Raw genomic sequence first — 26,881 nt, 5'->3', positions numbered from 1 at the left:
AGTAGACTCCCAGGGCAAGGCTAAAGGTGGTGCAGATGTGAATAGAACCATTGCAATCACCCTCACCAGGACATGGTACAGTCTGCATCAATTCCCTTTCGTCCTTCTCCCTGGTAGTAAACGCCTGGCAAGTTCAGGAAATGGGAAATCTCCAGTTTTGTGTGTTTGAAAGGCTCTTGAATGATTTTACAGCCTCCTTGTCCAGAGAGGGTGAACAAAAGGGTAGAAGTCTGGTAAAATGACCCCCTATCGAGACGGAGCTGCAGGCCTGGGTTTGAGCCCCTGTTTGCCCGCTAACACACAGTGTGACCTCGGAGAGCTCCTGTCCTTCTTGGACCCAAGTGTCCTCCTACGTAAAGCCTGAAGAATGGCCCGAGATGACCCTAAGGTTCCTCCTACCTGACCGGCTCCGGCTTGGGTTGGGGTGGGGGGTCTGGTCACGTGCTGCTGGGGAGGGACGCTGGTTGACGCGGTGCGGAGCGCGGGCGCACCAGCCGGCCCCCGGTCCAGCCTCCTGCTCTGACGTCCTCGAGCCGCCCTTCCTCCCCGCCCCTCCGGCGGCGGGAGAGCGGCGAGCACGCCCGGATCCCAGGCCAGGGAGGTGCGCGGCGGCGGGACGAGCCCAGCGCAGGAGCCGGGGAGCCGGCACCATGGTGCTGTCCGTGCCCGTGATCGCGCTGGGCGCCACGCTGGGCACGGCCACCAGCATCCTCGCGCTGTGCGGGGTCACCTGCCTGTGCCGGCACATGCACCCCAAGAAAGGGGTGCTGCAGCGGGACCGGGACCCGGATCCGGAGAAGGCTAGGCCCGGTGTGCTCCGGTCCGCCCAACAGGTGAGAGGGGGCGGCTTCGCGGCCTCCCCGGGCCGGGCCGGGGTGGGTCTCCCGGGCGGTGCGGCGGGGGAGTGAGTGGGAGGGAACGGTCGTCGTTCTTCTTTGCGCGACGGAGCACGGCGGGGAGTAGGTTCCACGGACGCACTTGGCGACCCGCCGAGGGGTCCTGAAGGCCTGTGGGCAGGGGGCGTCGGAGACGATGACTGGGGGAGAGAGGCTGGGGGACAGGAGAGGAACGGACGGCGAGCCCTAAATGGGCGGGCACAGAGGGGAATGGGAAAGGGGACTTGGATAGGAATGGGGCTGGGAGGAGTAATAAGAGAGAAAGGCTGTGAGGGGCTGGAGGAGGGGGCTGTGAGGGTTCGGGGAGGCTGAGAGAGAAATGGTGGAGAATGAGATGCTGGCAGAATTGGGGAGATGAGGAACGGGAACTGTGAGAGGGAAGAGAGAGGAAGTATTGTGGGCTGGTGTAGGGAAAGCACTGCCAGAGCTGAGAAGGGGGAAATCCACCGAAATCCAGAGAGGAGATGTCTGCTGTCGGGGCCGCTGGGGAGGGGGCAGGTGAATATGGGAGGGCCTGGCGGAGCCTCGCGCCCTCCCAGCAGCCGCCAGTTCCAGCCAGCCAGTTCCCCCAGGAAGTGTCTGGAGATGCCCCTGGAGACCGCGAGGGCTTTCATCCCATGCCTTAGCTTGTCCCTGGAGCCTCTTTGGGCAGGAAATGGGTGGTGTCCCCATTGTACAGTTCTGCTGAAGGGGTCCTGAAGGCCTGTGGGCAGGTTAGGAAGGACTGCCCTGCATGGGCTGTGAACCCAGGACACACTTCTAAAGTGGGGAGTACAAAATATTCTTTGGAGACCCGAGAGGAAAAGTCTGGCTTGAATGACTGGAAGAAGGCAGGCCCTGGGGCAGGGGGTGACAGTGGCTTCCCAAGCCCCTCTGGATTCCTTATACAGCCTATAATTCCAGGAGCAGAACATCCACAATGCTGTGACTCCACCTTCCTTGTGCCAATGAATTATTCAAAAGCTCTGAGGCCCAGTTGCTCGGGGCCTGTGTCAGTCACTGCACAGTGAGGGTGGAAGGAAATGGCTGCTGTCCTTGAGGCACCTGCAATCCAAGAAAAGTGACATTGACACTGGCAGGAACAGGAGTCAGTTGGGCAGCGGGGTGTGGGCCTGGAACCATCTGCAGTGGGAGTGGTGGGCTCCCCGCTCGTGGGCACGGGGTTGGGGAGGGGCTGGGGGGTTAGCCCTTCTCTAGAAGTTGTGACCTGCTGCCTGTCGGCCTCCTCCCCGATCCAGCACATTAAGAGATGGCTATTCTTCTGCCTTTCACAGTGGTGGCTTTTCAGGCATCGTCCCCTCCCCTTCCCAGAGAGAACCACAGGGGAAGGTGTTGATGTAAATGACCTCTGGGATCCCTTCCAACTCTTTGACTTATTGATTTGATGACTAGTAGCCCACACAATGGCCAATAATCTGTTAAAGACAAACTAGATTATGCCTCTCCCTGGCTTAAAAGCCTCCACAACTTCTCACTGATCTCGGAACAAATCACAGCAAAACCCATCATGGCACATACTCTGTGCCAGGCTCCGTGCTAAGTGCTCTCCACTTAATGCATTGAACAACACCATGAAGGACATCTGTGATGATCCCAAGTTAAAGATGGAGCAGCTAAGGCTCAGAGAGGGTGAGTGACTTGCCCAAGGCCACACAGCTGCAGAAGCGTTAGAGCCAGATTCTGGCCACGCTAGTCTGGTTCTGGTGTCCATGCTGTGAGCTACTCCACTCCACTCCCCAGCCATCTCCATGCGGCAGGTGTTTGCCTCTCCCGCCCAGATAATGCCACTTCCCCTCTTCCTGGGAAGTTTCAGCTTCCCTGGAGTTTTGACACCAACCCCTCCTGTTGTCCTCTGGCTTTCCACACAGATGGCTCCTTCTCATCCTTTAGGTCTCTTTTGGTTTGAATTTTACCTCTTCAGGGAGGATTTTGGTTATGGCCACGTGCAACGAAACAACCTCCCCCATCGCCTTCTCCTTACTGTTCCTTTCCAATGGCTTCCTTCTTTCTGTAGCAAATGTAACAATTGGATGTGATTTTTCATATCTGCTTACTTGTCTAATATTTGTTCCCTGCACCTACTCTGTCTGGAACCTAGGAGGTGCCCAATAAGAAACTGTTGACAAATAAAGGCATCCTCATGTCCAGCTGTTGGGGATTATTGTCTGCATTATTTCTTCAAATATGGAGACATATACCAGGCCTTTGCAGCCCAGGGCTTGCTCAGGAGGGGCACAATAAACGTTTGTTGATGCTCGAGACCCATCCATTCACATCCCAGTAACATTTCAGCAACGAGGATTTGGGCACCTGGGCAAGCATGGGGGTGACGAAGTGAGAGCTCACCGTGTGGGTTTGGCTCCCATTGTGCTCTGGCTGATTCAGCTACTGACCCAGATAAAGTCCACTCAGAAAAGACAGTACGATTGATGATTGACGTTTCAAAAAAAGTAAAGGAAGTGTTGTTAGAGGTGGCAGCAGGGGGATGGGCATGGCGCACGTTGACAAAGAGGAGAGTCAGGTAAGAAAGACTCCCTGAAGATGTTCCTTAAAGAGAGAGGGCCTGGGGGTGAGGGGAAGAGGGTTCTAGATTCCTGCAACCACTGAGAACTGGGATGTCTGTGGGATACAGAGTGACCACCCATGTCTCTGTAAGTCGCTGGTTGTGGTTGCTGGAAAAATTCCTTGGATTAACAGGCCATCAGAATCTGATTTCTGGCCATGAATGGTTGGCTGAAGTTGAAGTTTGTAGTGATTTTGAGAAGAACTGACTCTGAATTTTCCCCTGGGGGTTCTTAACCTAAGGTCCACAGACCTCAACATAGGGTCTGTAGATAAAACGCAAGGGGTTCATGGTCTTGGAGAGGGAAAAATTATATCTTTATTTTCATTAGCATCTACCTGAAACTTAGCATTTTCTGTAAATAAGAATATAAACAACACAGCACAGGAATATTGACAATAGCTCTGACTTGGTCCTCAAGGGAAATCACAGATAGGTTCAGAGCAGAGCACAGCTGCAGCAGATGCTTCACAAGAGCATTTAGGATCCTCTCTAATTCTAAATGATAGTACTTATTAAATCTCCAGCTAGATCCTATTATTTAATAAATGAATAAAGAGGCACACATAGCCATTTCCCTCGATTGATTTTATTGGATGTACTGTTATAGTCCTATGTCTTTAATTTGCTGCTCTTTCAAACATTCTGAGGACGTACCCACAGGCTTCTCCAGGCAGCTGAAGGAATCCGTCCGGAATCTTTGCTGAGTGGGAGGTGGGAGAGGGTGCAAGCCCGCAGTCATCCGTCACCGTTCGTGCCTCTGGCTGGCTTCAACTCATAGTCCTTCTTGGCTTTTTTGAAATGCACACTGTGGACCCTTTATCCTGCCTTCTTACACAGTCTCTCACCCTAACCTGCGTGCAGCCCTAGGGATTGCATGCGAGGGATTCAGTCTTACTACGCCGCCCGCTGGAGTGCGGCAGTATCGCCCCGGACCGCCTTCCTTGTCCTCAGCCCGGCTTTGAAAGCTGGGTTATTATGCAGTGACGACCAGGCGGCTTGAGCAGGAGACAGAGCAGAGAAGCAGAACAGGGTGCATGGGTGTGTGTGTGTGTGTGTGTGTGCGCGTGTGCATGTATGTGTGTGTGCACGTGATCACCTTCACTTCACCGCTGCTGCTGCATCTATCAGTGCTCGGCAGCCAGGCCCATTAGTTCCTTCCCCTAGAATTTCCTTTCCACGCTGTCTGCACAGGCTGCCACTCTCCGCATTTCTGGGTCCTTTCAGAGGAAGCCTTCGTTTTGGCTAACCTAAATCCCTACTTAGCATGGAGTGGGGACCCTGTTCTCAGAAAGCTTTCGCTTCAGTGTCAGGTCTTCTCCCCACCTGGTGCTCACCTTGCTGTCCCCTACATCAGTCTTCTCAAGTGCATCTCAGAGGTTTCTGGAACAACCCTGCTGCTGTCACCTTGAAGCTAATATGCGATCAAAGGCTTTATTCAAGTCACCTGGCCCCTCAGCAGTGGTCCCCAGGCCTCTTTATCCACATCTCCCAGCCCCCTCTGCCAATGCTACTTACTACCAACTGTAAACCCTACCCTCCTTCCAGCAGAGTTGAGAAGTGAAATGCCTTTTCACGCAACACTGTCTTAGTTCATTCAAAATACCACAGAGTGGGTCACTTACAAACCATGACAGTTTATTTCTCATGGTGCTAGAGGCTGGAAAGCCCAGGGTCAAAGCTCAGACAGATTCAGTGTCTGGTGAGGACCTGCTTCCTAGACTTTTGGCTGTAACCTCACCTGGTGGAAAAGGGTGAGGGTACTCTCTCCTGCCACTTTCCTAAGGGCACTAATCCCATTTATGATTAGGGCTCTGCCCTCATGACCTAACCACCCCCTCCAAGCTCCGTCTCCTAATAGCATCATATGAATTTGCAGGGGAGGGGGGCACAAGCATTCAGACTATAGCAAACACTAACAGATCAATCCTAAGCTTTTAAGAAATAATATAAATACATGCTGTACTTTAATCAAACAACATATGTAGAGTGGAGTCATTTTCCCTCCAAGATCACGGAGTGTGTTTCATTTTCCTTGTATCCCTGACAGTATCTGGTGTGATACTGGGCACGTGATAACCCATCAATGTATACTTTGAGTTAAATCACCATATGGTGGCATAACACTGAATAAGAGATGGAAGGTGCAAAGGGATGCACACAGTTAAGATGCCACAAGATTTGAAATCAAATTTTCAAATTGAAAATTTAGGTCTGGGGTTTCTACTGGGGGCAGGTAATGACTGGGACAGAGTAGGGGGAGCTTCTGGGCTTTTGTTTATAAGCTCTACCTCTTGACATGGTCCTGGTGACACAGCTGTGTCCACTTTACAAAAGAAAATCCATCCAGCTCTACACTTATGCTTCGTGTCCTTTTCTGAATGTAGTTATACTTCAGTAAAATTTTTATTAATATTTGTCATGTTGCAGTATCATGTTTGTGAACATTAATTTAGTATCAAGCCAGTATTTTTATTACCAGGAGGATCTGGAGGCCGTAATCAGGAGACATGGCCCTCTTTTTTTTGTGGTCCATTACACACCACCTCCAGGGCCCTGTCTGCTTTCTGCTGCTTCTCCTGCAGCCACCTCCTCCTTCAGACTAGGACCTGGAGAACATTAACATGGTCTGATCAACCCTCCCGTCTGTTCTTCTCTTCCTTAGGCGACGGGAGCAACATCCTCCCAGATCACTTGTCTACATACAGACTTGTCAGAGTGAGGATGGATCAGAGCCCAGAGGCTGCATTTCATCAGCTAAAAAGTTCATTCATTAAAGGTTAATGAGCACATGCTAGGCACTGGGATACAGCAATAAAAAGACAGACATATGCTCTCCCTTGTACGTGGGGAGACAGACAATGAAGCCAGCAGTTGCCATGAAGGTGTTACAGTGCCACCGTGATGGGGGTGACGGGGGGGCCATGGGGAATCCTTAGGAGGAGTATCCCCACCTTCAGCCCAAAGAACGTTCTCCAGTTCTCACTGGCTGCTCTGCCGAGGTCTCCCCTGTACTTCAGTGATCACAGGAGGCCAATGTGAATTGCTAACCCCACTCCTGGGACCGATTAGATTCTGGGCTGCTGTCAGGTATGACTTCCTTGGATTCTCAGTCCTTTAAAAGGATTGATTTCTCAGCTGATCTCCTGGCTGGTAAGTTCTCCTACTCATATAAACAAACAAACAACAAATGGATCTATTTCCACGGAGTAATAAATCACAGTGATAGGAGAGCTAACATTGATTGAGTTCTGTGTGCCAAACACTGTTCTAAGCTCTTTAACCACATTAATTTTATCCTCATAACAGCCCTATGAAATATGCATAATTATTATTTCCATTTTACACATGGGAAAAGTAAAACACACAACACTTAAGTACCTTATTTAGCGGCAGAGCTGGGAATCAAATTTAGAAAGTCTGGCTTCAGAGCTTATACCTCTAGCCAATGACTGAAAATGAGCAGAAAAAACTTGTCAAAATCTTTCTTGAGCCACTGTGTTTCCCCAGATGTGGGCTAAAAGTGTCTCCAACATATGCATCTTTGCTGGTCAGCTTCAGGAACCTTTCCCAGAGCTTTGGGTGGTTTCACCACCTTGCATCCAACAAGCTTCAAGCCCTGGGTGCAGCCCTGCACCCTCCAGAGAAATTTACACAGTAAACATGTTTGGGCTGGTAGCTTAGCAACAGGGAAGACAGTATGAATTTTGCATCAAGAAATTAGCATAGATTATTTCAGGGAGATGAGGACACACCCGCTGGAAAGACTAGATCCTTTGAGACATAAGGTGGACCTTTGGTCTGTGCATCAATCCCTTCTCAGTGACAGGTCCCAGACCTGTCACATCTCTTTCTAGTTTCTCCTCTGGTACAGCATGTGGATAGTTTTGTTGCATGGCTCTTCTCTTCATGGGATTGACGATTCTCTAGCACCATTTGTTAGCAGAAAACATTGCTGCGTCTTCCGACATTTTTAGATTTTGAGATCCTGGCTCAGGTTGCTGTCAGGTACCAGGGTACAGGAAGAGGAATAGAGAGGCCGTCAGAGCATGATGGAAGAAATACCCAAATGGGAAATCAGAGGGGCTTATGGTAAAGGCAGAAGAAGGAGAGAGACTAGCAGGATGGGAAGGCAGCAGACCCGGAAGACAAAGAAGAGGGGATGAGTTTAAGAGTGACGGTACGCCCCAGTGGGAGAAATCAGAATACGTGTAGACGGTGCCTGTACCATCCACGCTATCTGACCTCCAATTTCCCGAAAACCAGTAAGAGTTCAGCTCCCACTTCATCTTTAGTGTTATCACATTCACTGCCTCTGGAACTTATTTCTGCCAACAAGCATTGGGAGACACTGCTTTGAGGATGGAGAAGAACTTCACAGAAACGGGTTTTAAGAACTAAGGGGTTTTGCATGTCTGTGCCTGAATTGGCACACATGTGCATACAAAGGTCTCCCTATAACCAATTTGTTAAGAAACAATGAGCTAGTAGATTGCTAAAGGAACAGAGATGAAAAAGATAGATCTATTCCTTCCTCCCATCTCCTCACCTCCCTCCTTGCATTACGTTTCCTGAGCACATACATGCACCTCGTACGGTGCTTGGGGTGCACTAGCCACTGCACTGACATTGTGTCTCAGTCCTGACGGACTTACATTGTAATGGGGGAGGCCAGAGTTAGGAGAAGAAGAGCACAAATAAATGAAAATGTGTGATGGTGGCAAGTGACCTGAAGAGAAAGTTTTAATGCTGTGAGAGTGTCAGGTGGAACTGACCCAGTCGAGAGATCAGGGAAGGCTTTCCTGGAGACAGAGATGGCCCAGCAGAGAGCTGGAGTTGGAGGGGAAGTGAACCAGTGCAATGGGGAGGGGTGTGAGGGGCGGCTTCAGACAGAGAAATGAGACCGTGCAAAGGTCCTGGGACAGGAGGCAGATTAACACTTAAGGGAGCCCAGGGAAAGGTCAGTGTGCCTGGAGAGCAGAGAGAAGGGGTGCCCAGTGTATGATGAGGCTGGGGAGGTGGACAGGAGCCTGAGCAAGCAACGCATTGTGGACCATGGACAGGTTCACACATTCATTTATTCAATCACGTATCACACATTTGCCCACATGGGGGGCGCTGATCAATGTACTGACAATATGAAAGTTACAGTTATTTTCAAACTTTTTTTAAAAAATCGAGCTGAAATTCACAAAAAATTAACTATTTTAAGGTGCACAAATCATGGGCATTTTGTACATTCACAATGTTGTGCAATTACTACCTACATCTAGTCCTAAAACATTTTTATCGCCCTTGAAGAAAACCCCACCCTCCTTACACAGACACTCTCTGTTCATGTCTTCGCCTCCGGTCCCTGGCAATCACCAGTCTGTTTTCTGTCTTTATGGCTATGCCTATTCTGGACGTTTCATATACTTGGAATTTTAAAATATGTGACCTTTTGTGTCTGGCTTCTTTCACTTAACATAGTGTTTTCAAGGTTCATCCATGCTGCAGGGTGTGTTAGTACTTTGTTTCTTTTTATGGCCAAATAATATCCCATTATATCTATATGACTCATTTTGTTTGTCTAGTCATTGGTTGATGAATGTTTGGGGTGATTCTACCTTTTCATTATTGGAATAGTGCTGTTATGTACCTTCCTGTACAGGTATTTGTTTGAGTACTTGTTGTCAATTCTTTCAAGTATATACTTAGGAGTAGAATTGCTGGGTCCGATGGTAATTCTATGTTTAACTTTTTGAGGACCCTCCAAACTGCTTTCCACAGCAGCTGCACCATTGACATTCCCACCAGCAAGGTACAAGGGTTCCAATTTCTTCACCTTCTTTCCAGCCGTTGTTAATTTCATTTTTTGTGGGTTTTTTGTTTTTTTTTTTTTGGTTTTTGATGCAGCCATCCTAGTGGGTGCGAAGTCGTATCTCATGGTGGTATTATCTAGGGTTTTAATTAAAAAAATACAAATTCTTATTTAAAAAACTTTCATCAGTATCTGGCAAGTTTTTAAGAAGCATTTCCTCTCTGTATTGAATGCCCGTCACAGTGAATCCACATGGGCGCACCTGGAAAAACATTTCATGGCTCCTGGCTCTCACAAGAGGAGTGGAGTGTGTGGCAGTGCTGGCTCCTGGTTCTCCCAGCAAATCTGCATCTGCTACTCCATCCTTTAAATATGTTACATCTTATCACCATCACCTTCCTCACTCTTTACCCCATCCAGCTTTAGCCCCTCGTGGGTTCTAATCTGCATCACCCAGGTTCTTGGGGCCCCTACAAACCCAGGTCTAATTGAGGTGGTATTTACTATATTTCAGCATTATTTCTTCATGTTGGCATTTCCAGGCCAGTGTGATGTCCGGAGGAGGAGCCTTGATCCCCTACGGTGTCAGTCCGCTGCACACACAGAAACCTTTCCACTGAGGAGTTCCCTAAGTGCTAATTAGGCAAAGGGTGTTTTAATTGATTCATATTATAGAACATTCCTGGGAGAGTTTTACATGGTGTTTAAGAGCGTTACTGTAATATACAGTGATATTTTGGGAAGTTGATTGAGGTTTCAGGTAGACTTGGAATGCATTATAATTTTTCCCATTTAAAATATGGAATATGAGTGACTACTTTCTGAAATTCACTAGGCAGCATGTTTCCATGAACAGATTAGAGTCAAATAATGAGGGGGTGGTTGCATATATGAATATATGCATATGCATATATGAATGTGAATACATAGTTACATATATGAATAAAAGAAAAAGGGAGGAGCATCCAATGGGAATTCTGTGAAATTGACTCAGTCCTTCTGGCAGAGACTCTAGGGTACTTTGACATATTTCATTGACTACCTCTGGCCCCAGACTCATTAAGTTTAAGATGTACTTTTCCTTTATAGAAAAATTGAGCAGGCAGATAGCAAGAGAGGTGAGAAGAAATGTTGAATGACTGCATGAGTCAGCGGATGGATGGATAGATGAATGCGGAGGAGGGGATTCATGGGGCTGCAGCCTCTGCCTGCAGCCAAAATAAAAATCACAAGCACAAGAGCGCAGGGGAAGACTCTGAGCTTGCGGAAGAATCCCTGTGCTGACCTTCAGTGACACAGCCAGGAATCAAGACAAGCCTGGAGGGTGTGGCAGCTTCACTTTTCACTGGTTTCCCTCCCTGCAAGTCTCTGTTCAGCAGCTAACATTGGAGACAGTTTTAAAAAATATTCTGCAGCAAAGGCCGATGAGAGAATACCCCGGAAGACCATGTTTTACTTGGAAAATCATTATAAGCCACATGGTTTTGGACTTGCTGCTCAGGGTGGCCTGATGAGAGGAATGTAAGTTACTGAGGCAGGATAGTGAAGACTCTGGTCTTCAAGTAGAATTAAGACTGATGTTTTGGAGAGGACAGCATCTGAATGTGAAGGGAAGTTTGGGGGAAAGCAGTTTGGTTGGGCAACAAGAAGACTTGATGGAAACAGCTGCAGAATGAAGCATAGGATGACTTCAGTGAGCTCGAAGCTCATTCTGTGTTCCAAATCCCCTCCTCCTTTCTCACAGGGCACCCCCACCCCAAGCATCTTAGAATGTGTTTCCGTTTCCAGCGCAGTCAATCCACAAAGAACAGGCAAGCTAACGGGAGAGACATACAGTGAAGGCAGTGATGGCATGTCAAGAGACGGAACTCCATGGGAAAATATCAACACGGTCTCGAGGGCTGTTAGGCGCTTTCCCTGCAACTGCATCATCTAATAAACATGTCTCTTACAACGAGAGTGGGATGGATCCTTTAAGCAGCAACAGCTCCTTACAAAGCTGGTAGAGACAAAGAACGGGAAGGACAGGAGATTAGGTATCCCATGGGTAGCCACTGCATAGTAGACTTGCTTGATTTTGGATACCCTCCAGAATTCATTTTAGGTAAGAACAATCTGGTTTTTTGAGACCACTCAAAAGAGGAAATTGCCTCTTAGAAGGAAAATGTTCGTTTCATAATCAAGCGGCTGAGATATGATAGGAAGCAAATTCGACTTAGACCCCAAACCTGAATTTGAATTCAGCCTCCACTGTTTTCCAGCTAAATGACCTTGACCATTCTGAATCACAGTTTTCTCATCACCAAAGCAGAGGTAATAATAATGAGGTTCTCTACGATAATACTGAAGACTAAATGAGATAACGCTGGGAAGCACGCAAGAGACTCAGCCCCTGGCTACCACCCTGAGTATGTTTCAGGTATCTCTGAATTATTTTCTCATATTATCCTTTTATCAAAGCAATGCCTTGCCTGTGTATTCACTACACAGGAAAGAGAGAGTTCATTAAAAATATTCCAGATGTGAAAAATGAAAGGTTTCTGTTAGAACTGGAAGGGGGGGTCATGAATGTTATACTGCTAGGATATTCCTTCATTCAAAAAATATTTCTCTTTTAAAAGTTAATTTATTTATTTTATTTAACCATTTTAATTTAACTGCTGTGGCCGACAAAAAGAAATGGGGCTCCTGTGACTCCTGTGGGTGGCCTTGGGAGGACGCACGAATTGCAACAATACACCAAATGGTTACCACATTAATAAGTGGTATGAACAATTAAGTTATCATTAAAATTATTCCTATGAATGATTAGATTTCACATACGAGATGCGTGGAAGGGATGAAACACTTGGGCTTTGGGTTCCAGTTCCAATCTGCCCGTCACTTACTGTGTGACAGTGGGCTAGTATCTTAACTTTTCTGTGCCTCGATGTGGCCATCTGTGAACGGTGTCATTGTCACCGGATTGTTGTGAGAATTTAGTCAGATAATCCAGGTAAGGCAGTGCTGAGAACGTAAGTGCTAGGCTGGAAATCATCCCTTTGTGTCCAGAACCACTCTCTGCATCCTTCTTCCCTTCCTCCCTCTCCCTACTCCTGCCCAAACCTACCCCATTTTCTACCCACCTGTGCCCTGGCCCCAGAAGGCCAGGTCTAGGTGTGCGAACAGTGCCCAGCTACTCCTGACCCCAGGATATTTCCCACTACTTGTTAGTTTCCTTAACCCTCCACACCTTTGTAAACACCTGCTTTATGAAACTGCCCTCAATTACCCACTTGGAATGTGCCATCTGCTCCTGCCACAACCTTTATTGATTGGCTACTCAATCAATGTTAGCTGTTATTACCGCCCCTAATAATTAATCACAATAAAAGGAGAGTCAGTAGGTCAGGGAGAGTATACACAAATTGGCCAAGGTTGGGGTCCACACGATAAAGCCCTCTGTTTGCACAAGGCTTCGTTGTTTAGAAACCACTTTCATTTTCCTGTTTGACCCAGCACCTGGCATGGTGCTCTGCACGGCTCGAAGCTTGTAACATGTGCTTGCCACACAGACACACCTGCGGGTCAGAAGGTTTAGGGCTGTGGCTCATTTCAAAAAGCTCCAAATGAGCTGAGGAAAAATATTTGACATTCATAGTGATATTTATAGAGCCAAATATTCTGATGTTACTGACCTCCTGTGGTCAAATCATATTCTGTGACAACATTATGCAGACTGCTCAAGTGTTGGCCCATGTGATGCAGAAGGGAAATCTGATAGATTTGGATCCCGTTTGAAAGAAGGAACAGCTACATCTATGGATGCTACTCACGGGCTTTGAGTCTGCCGAAGTGACAGCTGGGAGGAGAATATTAGAAGAGGCCCCTCAGTGGCCGTCTCTTGAAATCTCCTTGCTGATTTCCCATGAAAGTCATACGGAAGAACCAATCTGTTGCCCAAACTTTGCTGTGGCTGTGGACATCCAGTGAGATTCAGAGATTATGTTTTTTGGAAAAGGAGACCTGAAAGGTAATAATGGAGGTACTTTTCTTTGATGCACCTCTTTTGGATTCCTCCCTCTTACTACACATCATTCCAGCCCAAGCACTGTCCACTCCACTTCCTTGGGGAAGTCTCTGGAGGCCCTTCACAGCCTGCGCCATTCCTTTGCAAACCCATTTCTCAACCCCCACCTTTCCCTTCAGCCAATTTGCCAGACTCCCCACATCCCGAGCGTGCACCCCTCTGTACCCACACTGCTGCCATTCTCTCTGTTTGAGATACCTCTACCTCTCTTCTCTGTAGTCATCCTTGAATGTTGGGCTGAAGCCCCTCCTCCAGGAAGCCTTCTCTGATCTCACTGACTCAGAGGAACTCCTCTTTAGGTCTTCTGTAGCACACAGTCCAGACATTTGGCCTTTTAAGACTGTTTTCTCTACTTCTTGATCTTTTTATAAGTATGCATCAGGAAGATCAGAGAGCATTCATCTTCCATATCAACTTATTGTTAGTGGCTTCCTGGAGCCCTGAGCTGAACAGACTGTGTCTGATCACAGCAGGAAAGAATGCTTGGATTGATTAGTCATGTCTGCCATGGGCAGAGGGTAGGAGAATTGTAGCATAAGCACTTCATGTTTCCCATTTATAGAATATCTCACCTCCACCATTGGATGGTAAACTTCCAGAGGGCAGAGAATTATTTATGTATCTTCCATGATACATAGGGTGGGTGACTACATAGTTAGTTGGCAGCAAACATGTGCTGATTTCTGTTTGGGCAGAAATCTGAGGGTTGCTTAATTGGAGGGTTTTGGCTTAAAACCAAAATATAAGGAGAATCTAGTAAAACAGTATCTGTCCTGCTTTGAAGCCTTGGTTTACAACTTGGCTGTTTTTCACACCACCGGCTTAGAAATCAATGTGCTTTCCAAGTATCTGCACCTGAGTGGAAGGAAGTCTTCAATGAGTGGTTTTCTGTACTTTTTTTCTGAGCTGCACCACTTTTGATGGGTGCTATTCACATACTTGAAGGATTCTGCAGAATTCACCTCCTTTCTCTCCCACTCAGAAATCTTATCATATTGCAAATGTATGAAAGAAGTATTGTTATAAGAAAAACCCCAAAAGTGCTCTAATCAATTTTCCAAATGGGTAAAAACAAAACAAAAAAAAAGCATCCAACTTCAGTATGCTAGCTCTCATGTGTAACATATTGGCATAATTACAATCTTGGAAATCATTACCTTCATTTATGGTTTTGTCAGTTATCCAAATATCATAAAATCAAAGAATCCTACAACTATTCTGAAACAGGATCTGAATTCAGTGTCAAGGAAACTGGCGCATAAATAGCCTTTTCAGCCTTTAATACCCAAATGACTGTCTTATATTAAAAACATAGCTCCCACAAATCAGAAACTGAGGAAAAAAATCTAAAGTATTCGAATGGACACTGTTGCTTAAGACCATCGAGACCAACACTAAGTAAGCATGCGTGTTCCCATCTCATCAAAGTTAATGATAATGCAAGGCTGAGATCCTCCTCCTACAAATGGGCTCAGTTTAAAGAAAGACTTTTAAGTCCCTAGTAAACCAATACAGTGGAGAGGGTAGTAGAATTTTAAAAGTTAAAGCCTGGCTGAGGGACTTGGCTCAGGGACAAAACCCACTGCCAACAGCCACGCTCTGGTGGCTGGAGATGGGAGGATAAGGATGGATAGTTGGGGAGAGAAGACTGTGTTTGAGCCCCAGTTTGCTGACCAGGGGAGTTTTCTGTGACCTTTCAAAATATTCTAGCCTTGAAACAATGCTTCTGACGAGTGCTGATGAGGTCATAACATAGTCTTGACCGTGTCTTGGCACACGTCACAAGTGAAACACATTTTCTGCACAATGAATGTCAAACTCAGTTCAGAACTGAGAGCGATAAGAAAGCTGATGCCCAAACACCCAGGCAGGTCATTCCAACAGCCAGATACCTGGGTGGGGAGGGGCATGGGGTCATCAGTCTAATGACATGGCACCTGCCAGCAAATCAGAAGCAATGATCTAGACGTTTTCATTTTTACCTATTTATCCAGAGACATAGTCCCCAGAGAACCATGTCACAGAGTGTCATTTGGCAACTACTGGCTTGATCCAAGTGCTTGGTCGTGGTCCAAGCCTAGGGCTGTCATACATTAGCTGTGGGATCCTGGACAAGTTTCAATCTCTCTGAGTCTCAATTTCCTCCTCTGTAGAGTAAAGAATTAGGTTATTTTTATTTATTGATATAAGGGTATAGAAAAGGGAAAATAGTAGCCACTTTTCCGTAGGGTTTTGTGAGAATTAAATACAATAAAGTCTGTTGAGCTTTGCAGAAAATCTAGTACAGAGGAAGTGGGCAGGACATGGCGGCCATATCACCCTTTCAGGCACGGTGATGCGACCGATGGAGCTGCTGCAGGCACCACCTACGAGAATCTCTAGGCAAGAGCATGCCGTTGTGTGGTTTCCAGCCCTGTGGAATTACTATTTTTAAAATCTGTTTTTGAATTCTGGGTCATCCAGAAGTGCTGGGATAATTGCAACACCCATTGTCCCTCCTCTTCTCATGAGACTTTAAGTGTTAGTGGTACCTGCTGTTCTCTGAACATACTGCAGGCTTTCATGCTGCTGCCTTGGCCCAGAAAGCCCTTCTCCACTTCTCCACCTGTCTCCACTTCTCCATCGCTGTCTGGGTTTTGGGGTGGAAGGCATCAACCAAAAGTCTGAGTCTCTCAGTCTTTATGAAATTCTCCTCCCCACTCCCCCATACTCCACCTTGTACCCTCCCCAGGCAAAGTTTGATGTACTCCTGTTTACTCTGTCTCGTATTTTGCTGGTCCCCATCATGGCGGTTATTAGTATACCAATCCCCCCACCGCCTACTCCTCCCCATACACGCAGTGTCTGCTATGGTCTCCATCACGTAAAAGGTTCTCAATGTCAAACAATGATTGATGGAATCAATGTGTAGATGGCTGGGGCAGGAGGGTGGAGGTGGGACATCCTCCCCCCAGCCCCTGCAGGCTTCTCCTTAGATCTATCCAAGACTTTAGAAAGATAACAGACCACTGCATCTTTGGTTCCTTGGTCTCTCCCAGGTAGGGAAGCTCATGGCCAAGCTGTAAAGCCTGCAAGCTCCACAATCACGTGCCCGGGTTCGAATCCCAGCTCTGTGTCTAGTTAACTATGTGACTTCAGACTAAGTCCTCTGTGCCTTAGTGTCCTCCTCTGTTATGGAGGATAACAATAAAGCCTCCCTCGTGAAGCACTGAGGTTTAAATAGAGCCTCATGAGTAAATTGCTTACACTTGTACCTGAAACATGATTAATGAGAGATGATTTTCCCTTCTCCAAATTTTTAGCTCAGGAAGCCTTTCCTGACCCTCAAATTCTTAGCGGACACAACATTTCCTCCTACTCCCCCCCCCCCCATTACCATGTGTCCCTGTCTTGATAGGACTTATTTCTGAGATTGCTTTTTTGCTTCTACTGGTTTCTTGCTCCCTACCCCACTGGAAATGCCCACTCCACGAGAAAAATGGACAGTGTTGTTCCTGCAGCTGACAAGCATCTAGAGATTCTATAATCGTTGAACAAATGATTGAAAGAATGACTACCAGTGGAGAAAGGGTTTGCACCGCGACTGGCTGTTATTCTTGGTTGTGGCTCATTCTTGCTTATTTGGGGCAGTGCACTTATCTGGCTGGCAAGTGGCCTAACCCCCCAGGCTAACCCACCGATCAACCTCCTAGTTTGTTGCGTTAGATACCAGGTAGTGGGCAGGGAGTGTGCTGGGTCACCCACAAACTGGCCTTTTCAGAATTTAAAATAACCAGGGAGGGGAAAGAGACTAGCAGGAGGCGAGTCTCAAGGGAAGGGGGTCTGAGAAGGGATTGGGGGCACAACCCTTAATAATCAGAAGAGAAGAGGTTGGAAGGGATAACGAAAGATGTGTGGTGCTGGGTTACCATGGAAACACTGCGTGGAGCCTGGACAGGAAGACAAGCTGCTTCTTCAAAGTGAATTTCAACTTTGCAGCTTGAAATATGCCCTTCCCCTGGGACCTGACCCTGTGGAAACACCCATAAGCAGCCAAGAAGTAGAGATTCTGGTACCAGCAGCTCCCCAGGAACTGGAGATCTACCAGAATTAGAACTGTTGGTGGGGAGCCAAGAGGACATGACTGAGAGGAAGAGCGTGTCTGTGATCAGCTCATCACACAAGAGGACGTTTCTCCATCTACCCTGCCTGGAGTTCTGGGACCTCCCCCAAACCAGGGCCTTCCCATGTGAGCCCCAGGGACCACTGCATCACAGTCACCCTGGGGAGCTTCTTAGACAGGCAGATTCCCTAGGATCCACCAGAGCCTCGTCTCCAACCAAGCTGTCTTGTTTGAGAGCTTGAACTCTGACCACCCGGCCACATTTCAAACTCTGTACGCATGTCACTATGCATAATTACCAGTATTAAAGCCCAGAGTGACCGAAGCTGGCAGGTCCCCAGCACCTGACCCAGCTCCCATCTGAGGGAGACTCCGCTGTGCTGAGCTGCAGACTCCAGCTGCAGTGGCCTGTGTTTGGCCTCATCTGAGCACTCTGTATCCAACTTTCTCCTCTCTGCCCTCTCATTTTCTAAAGTTCAAGTATAAAGGGCAAAGCCATCTGTTTCCATTTCCAGCTGGGTCTGGTTCCCCTACCCCTGGATGCTGTGATGCGTTCAGATGGATGCCTCAGCGTGAAACCCCAAATTAATAAACAGTCTTTAGGTGAACAAATTAATTATGTCACAAAAGGGGTGACCTAACATCTCTAGTTAGGTTAGATGTTTGTTTACAGATCATTAACTGCATAATTAATTTCCCTTTTTTCAACATAAGCCCCATAGGAAAGGACTGCATCTGCCTTCTTCACTTCTGGGTTCCTAACTCTCAGCGTTGGACCTGGCCTGTTGTAGGGATCAATAAATATTTATTCATTAAATGAAAGTTCGCTACCCCTCCCCCCCACCATCTGTCTTAGCTGGGATTACGGGAAAGCTGTCTGCCAGAGAGCGCTGGGCTCTTCATCAGGAAGTGCCCTCCACCTATGCAGGATGGAGAGGGGGAGGGAGGGCGCACACAGAGAGGGTTACTGAGCCAACTACCAGTTGGTGACAAAGGAGACTACTGGATCTCAAGGTGTCATCTTCTGTAAAGCCACTGAACACCGCCGGGAGGTGCAGTGAGGAGGAAGGGAGGGTAATTCAGTGTCTGGCTTCCAGCACACCGTGGTCAAGTTCTCTCCATGGGGTTTTAACTCTTGACAGTTTGATTTGCCCGTGGGTGGACCCGGAGTGTCTCCGGGTGTCTCACACCTCAGCAGTCACTGAGAAGCCCTGGGCAGGTGGCAAGAGGGGTGTGGCGTGGGTGTGACATGAGGCATTTGGGGCTGTGCCCACGTGAAGCTGATCAGAGTCCATGTAGAGCTGGCCCTGGTGGAGAGGAGCAAGTGGCCCACGGTCCCGGAGACAGGTGAGACAAGGACAACCCAAGGAGACATATCAGAACAGGCTGATGCACCAGTGAGGATGTTTCTCCCATCTCTGCCCCTGCAACGCTGTGCACGGCTGGGCATTCCCTAACTGTTGAATGCCTGCTTCCGCTGGACAACTTCCATGATTCATCCTGCGTCTCTCTTCCCAGACCCTCTTCCCTGGGTTCAAGGAGTATTGAAAAAGAGGAATCCTGCCCCTCCTACATCCGCTGTGTAAGGCTTGAGCTTGGGTCCTCCTGTGGGATCTGCTCCCCTGAACGCCTCCTTCCTCCCAAGCATTCCTACGCTCCACCTATAATCCTTTCCCAGAATCCCTCCCTCAACTTCTAAACCTCTTTTATGCTTCTTGGGCACTGAAGTTTAAGCTATTTAAGTGGAAACATTGATGCATTTGAAAGACATGGTGGAACCAGTGGTTTGAAATGCAGTAAATAAGACTGTACAAGGGAACGAGGTAGGTCATCAGCTGCTGCTTTTGCTCCTTGAAGAGGCCTGTGTTGCAGTCATCGGACTTGCCTCTCCACCGGGTCAAAGTCTAGAAATCATTCTCCACTAAAGGCAGCCACTGCCGCACAGGATGCTTTTGTTTGGATGCAGAGGGGTTCAGGGCAAGGTTCAGGGAGGATGTTTTTGCCTAGGCAGAATTTCTCTGCACCAGGGTCACGATCTCCTGTGATGCTCAGTAAAAATGCAGTGCATCCATTCGGAATGCTCTTGGCTGCAGGTCACAAAGCCCTCAATCCAAACAGTCTTCAATAATAAGAAAGACGTTGTTCCTGTAACCAGAAGTGCAGAGGTAAGACAGCTTTTAGGCTTGGTTGAGTCGGTGGATTAATGACACTGTCATCAGAGTCACAGCTTCCTTCTGTCTCTCCGCTCTGTGGTCCACCGTGTTGGCTCTGTCCTAGGACTGGCTCACCCTGCAGTCGTGAGACAAGACCACGTGTTTCCTGTCCAGCAGGGGACAAAATCTCTTCTAGTGCCATGGAAAGCAAGTCCTTTCATTTTGTCTGGGGTGGTTTCCCCAGGGCAGGTGCCAATCCCTGGGCCAGAAACAGTCTCCAAGTTGCCAAGAATGGGTAGAATCAGAACAAACAGAAGCCCCCTCCCCTTCCCCTGGGTTCTACTCCCCAAGGGGTGACTTGGAGAAAACCTGGTGACTTGGAGAGAAGGTGGTTGTGGGAGAAGATAGAGATTGACAGAGACCCAAGAAAAGCCCAGCCTGCTGCTCTGGGGTGCATCTCACACACTCGTTGGTGGCTCCCAAAGTTCTCAGCAGCACAAAGTGAGACCCAGTGGGCAGGGAGGAACGCGGACCCAGGCTGTGCAGAGACGGGAGGTGACACAGACTGAACCTCACTCAGCATTGAGCCCGATGATCATTTCTCCATTAAAAATGCAAAGTCAGCCAAACTGGATCAAACTGGGAGTTAATCAACATAGCTCTTTCGTAAAATGATCGAACTGAGATGAAACCAAATGTAAATGCAAAAGTCTCCCCCAAACCAGCCCACAGCCTTGGTTCTGGCCCCAACAAGTAACAGAACAGGATGACTCTGGGAAGAGGGTGTGGTCCAGCAGCCTGTGGGAAGCTGAGGGTTTTCATGCTGCTGAACAGGAGGGAGTCTCAGCTGCCAGAACCCTGGGATGCTACGAATGCCACTTAGAATCCAGCATCCAGAACAAACAGGGATTTTCTTTCTTTTTTTTTTTTTTTTTTTTTTTTTTTTTGAGAAGCAGCTGCAGAGCAGTGGAAATGACACAGATTTGAAGTGAGAATGTCTGGAGGCTCGAGTGTATACAGCTCGTCAGTTGTATGACCTTGAAGCTCCTCCATCCTCCATTTCCTTATTGTGAAATAGTGTAATAAACATAACTCAGACTTAGATGAAATCTTGGAGGTGGACACCACTTTGTAGAGGACAAAAAGACATGGGAACATCAATCACTGCTCTGTGTGCCTCCACCTGGGGCCCAGCCCTCATCCTTACCCCTCCCTCTACTTTCCAGGCCTGCCCTCCTACAAGTTCTAGCTCATATCACATCCTGGCTCCTCCCAGGCCCCTCGGGGCTCCTCTGCTTGCCCCCTCCCCACCCCACCACATGTATTGTCTGCTCTCCCCATCTGTTATTTACAAAAACTGTCTGCTGCCTGCTTTTGTACTGCGGTCCCTAATTGCCCAATATACTATTATTCACTCTTCTGTTTGTGGCTGTCTCCCCAGATCACCTGTACCTGCTAATAGAGAGCTGTGTCTCTCACATCTTTGTAGCTCAGTGGTAGGAGTAAAACAAGCCTTGACATCATCTGTTGCTTGCAGTGACCTCTCAGAGAGGTGAAGTGACCTGCCAAAAGTTATTCAGCTCGGGTGGCTGGGTCAGTACTAGAATTCTGGGCCCTTCGATTTCCAAGGACGCTCTCCATGGGGTGGAGGTACAAAAGGGGACCTGGCTTTGCAAATCATCCAACTCCTCCCGGGGGCGACTAGTGGAAGTGCATAACAATGGTCAGCATTGCTGAGAGGTGGTCCCTGCCTGGCAAAGACCTGAAGGCAGAAAAAAGATTAGGGGCCACTGGGGCAGTGGGCTCTGGGGCCAGGCTGGTCTAGGCTTGATACGGCCACTGCCCCTACTTTCTGATTCCAGGCAACCTCAGCTCCCCTCAGGAATGGTTGGGGACAGAGTCTCAACCAGGGCAGGATGTCCAGGAGTTGACCTTCCTCCAGGTGGACCAAGCCCTGCCCCAGGGCACACAGCTGAGCAAGCGGTGCACCAGCTGTATCTCAGCCCCCACTTGCTCCTCATCCAGGCATCTTTGTGCAGTGCACAAACCACACAACTGAATCTGGCAGCCCTAGCCGCAAGTGTGTATTGCATGATCCCCATGAGCAGACACTGTGCCTGGGACACAGCAGGAGCAAGACAAGACATAACCCCTTTGCTTTGTAGCTCACACACTTGTGCAAGAGAGGGACCACAAATAGGCCAGGCGCTGATGGAAACAACATAAGGTGTGAGCAATGCTGTAAAGCAAAGCGCGGGATGTGGTGATAGGGAGGGACAGGCTTGAAGGAGGGGCTTAATTTAGAGCAGGTGGAGATGGGGTGGGTGGTTTGGGAGGAGGGATTGGGGGCCAGAAGCCAGATTCAGGAGAGTTCAGCCTGTTTGAGAAGCAGGGAGCTCAGTGGCTGGCGAGGGGTTTGGGGTGATGTCAGAAAAGTGAGCAGGGCCAGGCTGGGCAAGCGTTTATAGTCACTGCAAGGAGTTTGGACTTTGTTCTGAGCATGATGGGACCACTGACATTTCTGAGGTATGGGGTGGAGAAGCGGAGGGGGAGAAGAAATGAGAGCAGGACGAGGAGAAGAGAGAACAAAGAGGCATGCACAGATGATGTAGCAGAGGGAAGACTGCCCGCCATTGGCCCAGGTAACACCTGTGGTCACAGTTGCAGGGCGCACGGGGGATGGATGGACAGGGAGTTGAATGAACAGGGCTGACATCGCAGCAGGCCCTGGGATGACTCACGATGTCGTGGATTCTGCTGAGCTTGGGGAAGACATTTTACCTTCCCAGTTTGTACTCCTCAGAGTAGAAAGAACCCACTGTCCTTCCTCTGCCTCCCATGAGAGGTCGCGTCGTCTAGTCTTCCTGCTATGGGGGGAAAACAGGCAGGAGGTCCTCTCGTGGACTAATCAGAGTGACTTGTGTTTGCAGTTCAATGTCAAAAAGTCCACAGAGCCCGTCCAGCCCCGAGCCCTCCTCAAGTTCCCAGACATCTATGGACCCAGGCCGGCTGTGACAGCCCCGGAAGTCATCAACTATGCCGACTACACGCTGAGGACCACAGCGGAGCCCGATGCACCTGCTAGCCCCCAGGCTCCGAATGACAGCCGCCTCAAGAGGCAGGTCACAGAGGAGCTGTTCGTCCTTCCTCAGAATGGTAGGGCTCTCCTGCCCCTCACTCTTCTGTGGGCGGTACTCATCGGGGTCTGAAAGCTTCTCTGTAGACGCTGGGCGTGGCCAGCCCCAGCGTCCATGGCATTTGACACTGGGCAAGCAGTGGGCACAGAACCTTGGAATTACGGTCCTTTATTCTGGCTGCGTGTTGCCACATTGCTTCTCCCGAGGCCTCCAGCTCTCCCCTGGGAAAGAGAGAATCCCTTTCAAGTGGTGTGTGCAACTATGGAGAGGGAATAAAGAGTCATGGTTAAGCTATGGGCTTCAGAATCATGGGTTTAATTCTCTCCCCTTTTATATACCCATTGTGAGACCTTGATCATGTCGCTAGTCTTTCTGGGCTTCCATTTCCTTGTGCATAAAATGGGATCCACTATCACCTGCCCAGTAGAGCTATGGTCAAGTGTAAATAACATAATGCATATGAAGTGTTTAACTCAGGGCCTGAAACAAGGATGTCATCAGGACATCTCCTTAATTATTATTGTTTCTATTCTCCTTCTCAGCATCAGCATCCAGAGTGGAATGCCTTTAGGTGTCCAGTGCTGTGCTGGGCACTGGGGCAGCTATGGAAGCAGAGACAGTTCCTAACCCAAAGGAGTGTGCAGGCTTTTCTCAGGAGACAAAAAAATACAGCCAGGACAATGGATTGTCCTGTGGTTTGGGGTTTTGTTTTGTGTGGCTGGAGAGGGAGATGGTGGAAGCAGAAGCAGCAGAACAGGCTCTGACACTGACCCCACTTCTAAGGCATCTTCCTGGCCTGGGTCTGGTACCCACACTGGTCAACGAACAGGTGCCTCCCGCCTGGCACAGCCCAGAACCACCGTGATTACGCTGGCATTTCTTCAAGAACAAATTCAGATAGTGCCTTTGGCAGGAACAAATCCTGGTTGACTTTTAGCCTCCAGGTTTGCCAGCCCAGTTTTTTAAATTGAAGTATAGTTGATTTGCAATGTTGTGTTAATTTCTGGTATGTAGCATAGTGATTCATATATATATAATTTTTCATATTCTTTTCATTATAGGCCATTAGGTATTGAATATAGTTCCTTGTGCTATACAGTAGGGCCTTGTTGTCTATCCATTTTATATATAGTAGTTAGTATCTGCAACTCCCCAACTCCTAATTTATCCCTCCCCACCCTGTTTCCCCTCTGGTAACCATAAGTTTATTTTCTATGTCTATGAGTCTGTCTCTATTTTGTAAATAAGTTCATTTGTGTTCTTTTTTTAGATTCCACATGTAAGTGATATCATGTGATATTTTTCTTTCTCTTTCTGGCTTACTTCACATAGTATGACGATCTCCAGGTCCATCCATGTTGCTGCAAATGGCATTATTTTATTCATTTTTATGGCTGAGTAGTATTCCACTGTGTGTGTGTGTGTGTGTGTGTGTGTGTGTGTGTATCACAACTTCTTTATCCAGTCATCTGTTGATGGACATTTAGATTGCTTCCTTGTCTTGCCAGTCCACATCTTAAATTAATATAGACCCATTGAGGATGCAAGAGCTTAAGCTTGGAGGGTGGGGAACAATTTGCATGAGGACCCTTGGGAGTGGTCCTCATAACTATAAGCATAATCATAACCACAATTGTAACTACAGAAGAGCTCCTCTTTCTTGAGAGCCCCAGATTTCTCAGAACTAGAATGAAGCCAGGATCGAACACCCTCCACCAAGGGGAGCAGCAGAGCACTTCAGAACCTGGAACTTTGAAGAACTCAGAACACAATAGTTTGTTTCCTCTTTTCAGTTCCTTATTCCTTTTGCCCTGACCCCCACCCCCCAAGAAGGCAACAATCAAGTTCTGATTCCACTGAGATCTAACAAGAGCTGACTGGCTCAGCAAATACTGACCAGAACCAAGAGAATGCAGAGGAGGAGTACACCAGATCGGTCAGACACTGTCCCCATGATGTGTTGAACTCGGTCCATTTGGACCAGCAACGATCCTCATCAATCCCTTGTAGAGCTCGAAGTCTCAGTTCTTGAAGCTGAATCCCCTACTGTGTCTCTGAGTGGTGCCGCCTTTGGTCTGGTCCAGGTTTGTTTCTGTTTTCAAAGCCTGGGACAGTCTGAGAGCTCTGGGCACCAGGCAAGCCCCCTCTGGCGCTCGCCTGCTGTACTGGTCCATGTGGTGTCCTTGGAAGCCACCCAGGTCCTGGGTGCAAGTTTGTCTCACTTTATACATTTCGGTTCACATCCTGGTCAATCTGTTCCCTGCTTAGATGCACCAGGGAGATTTTTCACTACTTTCAGGAACCCCAAAATGAACCATTTTGGGAATTAAATACTCCTTTTATATTTCTGCCCTTTAAATTCGTTCTGAAAATCAAAAAATTTTTAAATTCCAATTTGCTTCGAGTGGAGTCTGCTGCATTGCTTGATCCTTTCATTCTTGTATTATGTTTGAATAATGAGGATCTTCCAGATGTTTGGCTTCTGTCCAAGTAAGGGAACCAATGAGCAACATTTGTAGTTTCGGGGACTTCTGAATTAAAGATAAAGTCATTCATTCATTCAGCAAGTATTTATTGCACATCCACTAAGGTCGAATCCACTGTCTCTAACCTCGCCTTCTAGCATCTTCTCCTGACTCATTCTCTGACATTTATTTCTAGCCATGAACTCCTGGGGAGCAGGGATTGGACTCTGGGAAAGGTAGATCTGGAGACATTCTGAGAAATGATTTGCCTGAAACAGGGTGACCAGAACCACAAGGCTGTGACAGTTTCCCCTACTGACAGCTCACCAGAGGCCAGGTCCTGGGCTAAGTACTTTTCTGACTTTATTTCACTTCATGCTTACAGTAACTCCAGGGAGAAGGAACTATTCCCATCCCCATTATAAAGATGAGGAAACTGAGGTTCAAAGAAGTCAAGTAACTTGTCCAGTGTCACATAACTATTATGTAACAGCTCATGTCTGACATCAAAGCCCATGTCTCGCCCACTGGGCTGTGATGGTCCCTTGAAAGGTAATGTCCAGAACCACAGGTGTTGCCTTGGTGCAGCCACTATGATTTTGTACCCAGATAAGAAGTTTTGGGTTAGGTATAGGTGGCAGAGATGGAAAAAATGTGATTCAAAAAACAGGACCCCAGCATGGATGGAGGTCATGGCTTTACCTTCGCAACAGGTGTGGTGGAAGATGTCTGTGTCATGGAAACCTGGAACCCAGAGAAGGTTGCCAGCTGGAACCAAGCCCCCAAACTTCACTATTGTCTTGACTACGACCGACAGAAGGCTGAACTGTTTGTGACTCGCCTGGAAGGTATGCTTTTAGCTGATGCTCATGAACTTCTGCATATCTGTCTCCTGGGTGGAGCTGTGCAGACAGGACAGGAGCATCTGTGGCTGGAGGGAGCACTGGCTGCTAGATTTGCACTCTGTAACAAACAAGACCCTGAAGCGTGTGATGCTCAGACACACAGGGTTTTTCCTCTTTCTCATATAACAGTTCAAAGTGGAGATTCCTGGTTGGCAGACATCTTTCCTCCAAATAGTGATTCAGGGACTAGGCTCCTTCCATTTGTAGCTCCATAGTCCCCTCAGGACTCCTTGTGATCTGTATCTAGCAGGTGGAAGGATGGGGAGAACAGGGAGAGGGCACAACTGCTGCTTACAAACAGTAACCTACACTTGGCATCTGTCACTCCTGTTCCCTTCCCATTGGCTGGAACTCAGTCACATGACCACTGACTGCAAAGGAGTCTGGGAAGTATGGCTTAGCAGTTGCCTAGAAAAAAGAGGGACTGGGTCTTGGTGAACAGCTAGTCATCTCTGCCATAGGTGCTTTTGATATTGAACAGGTCTTTGTGTTGGATACAGAAAGTGTTCTGAATGGTCAGCAAAGCTTCCGTATTCCTAGAACCCGGTAGTCTTGCCTATAGAGCCAAGATGTCCCCGGTCTCCCTACCCTGACAATTCACTTTACCATCAGCAAGCAAAGCTAAGACTTTGCAAAGGAATTGGGGTCAAGAATGAGCTCCTTTATGGCTCCTAAGTGCTGGAAGCTGAAGGACAGGATAAATTGGCCTTTTGTATTTAATTTTTTTTGAGGAAGAATTTTTTTCTTTTTGCTTTCTTTAAAGGTTTTTATTTTGATTTTTTTGGCAT

The 26,881-nt window shown here is 47.9% G+C and overlaps 1 protein-coding gene across 1 annotated transcript in view; it reads left to right on the top strand.

Annotated features, from left to right (window-relative positions):
- The first annotated feature begins 548 nt into the window (after positions 1-548).
- Positions 549-26,881, top strand: part of SYT13 (synaptotagmin 13) — a 35,852-nt gene continuing 9,519 nt past the window's right edge. Inside the window, exons 1-3 of the mRNA XM_032488522.1 lie at positions 549-833; positions 22,517-22,742; positions 25,902-26,036. Coding sequence (XP_032344413.1) covers positions 651-833; positions 22,517-22,742; positions 25,902-26,036 — 544 coding nt within the window. The 5' untranslated portion in view covers positions 549-650. The remainder of the gene's footprint in view (positions 834-22,516; positions 22,743-25,901; positions 26,037-26,881) is intronic.

This window comes from Camelus ferus, chromosome 10, assembly GCF_009834535.1.
Source record: "Camelus ferus isolate YT-003-E chromosome 10, BCGSAC_Cfer_1.0, whole genome shotgun sequence".
Taxonomy (NCBI): domain Eukaryota; kingdom Metazoa; phylum Chordata; class Mammalia; order Artiodactyla; family Camelidae; genus Camelus; species Camelus ferus.
This window is presented reverse-complemented; position numbering and strand designations above follow the sequence as displayed.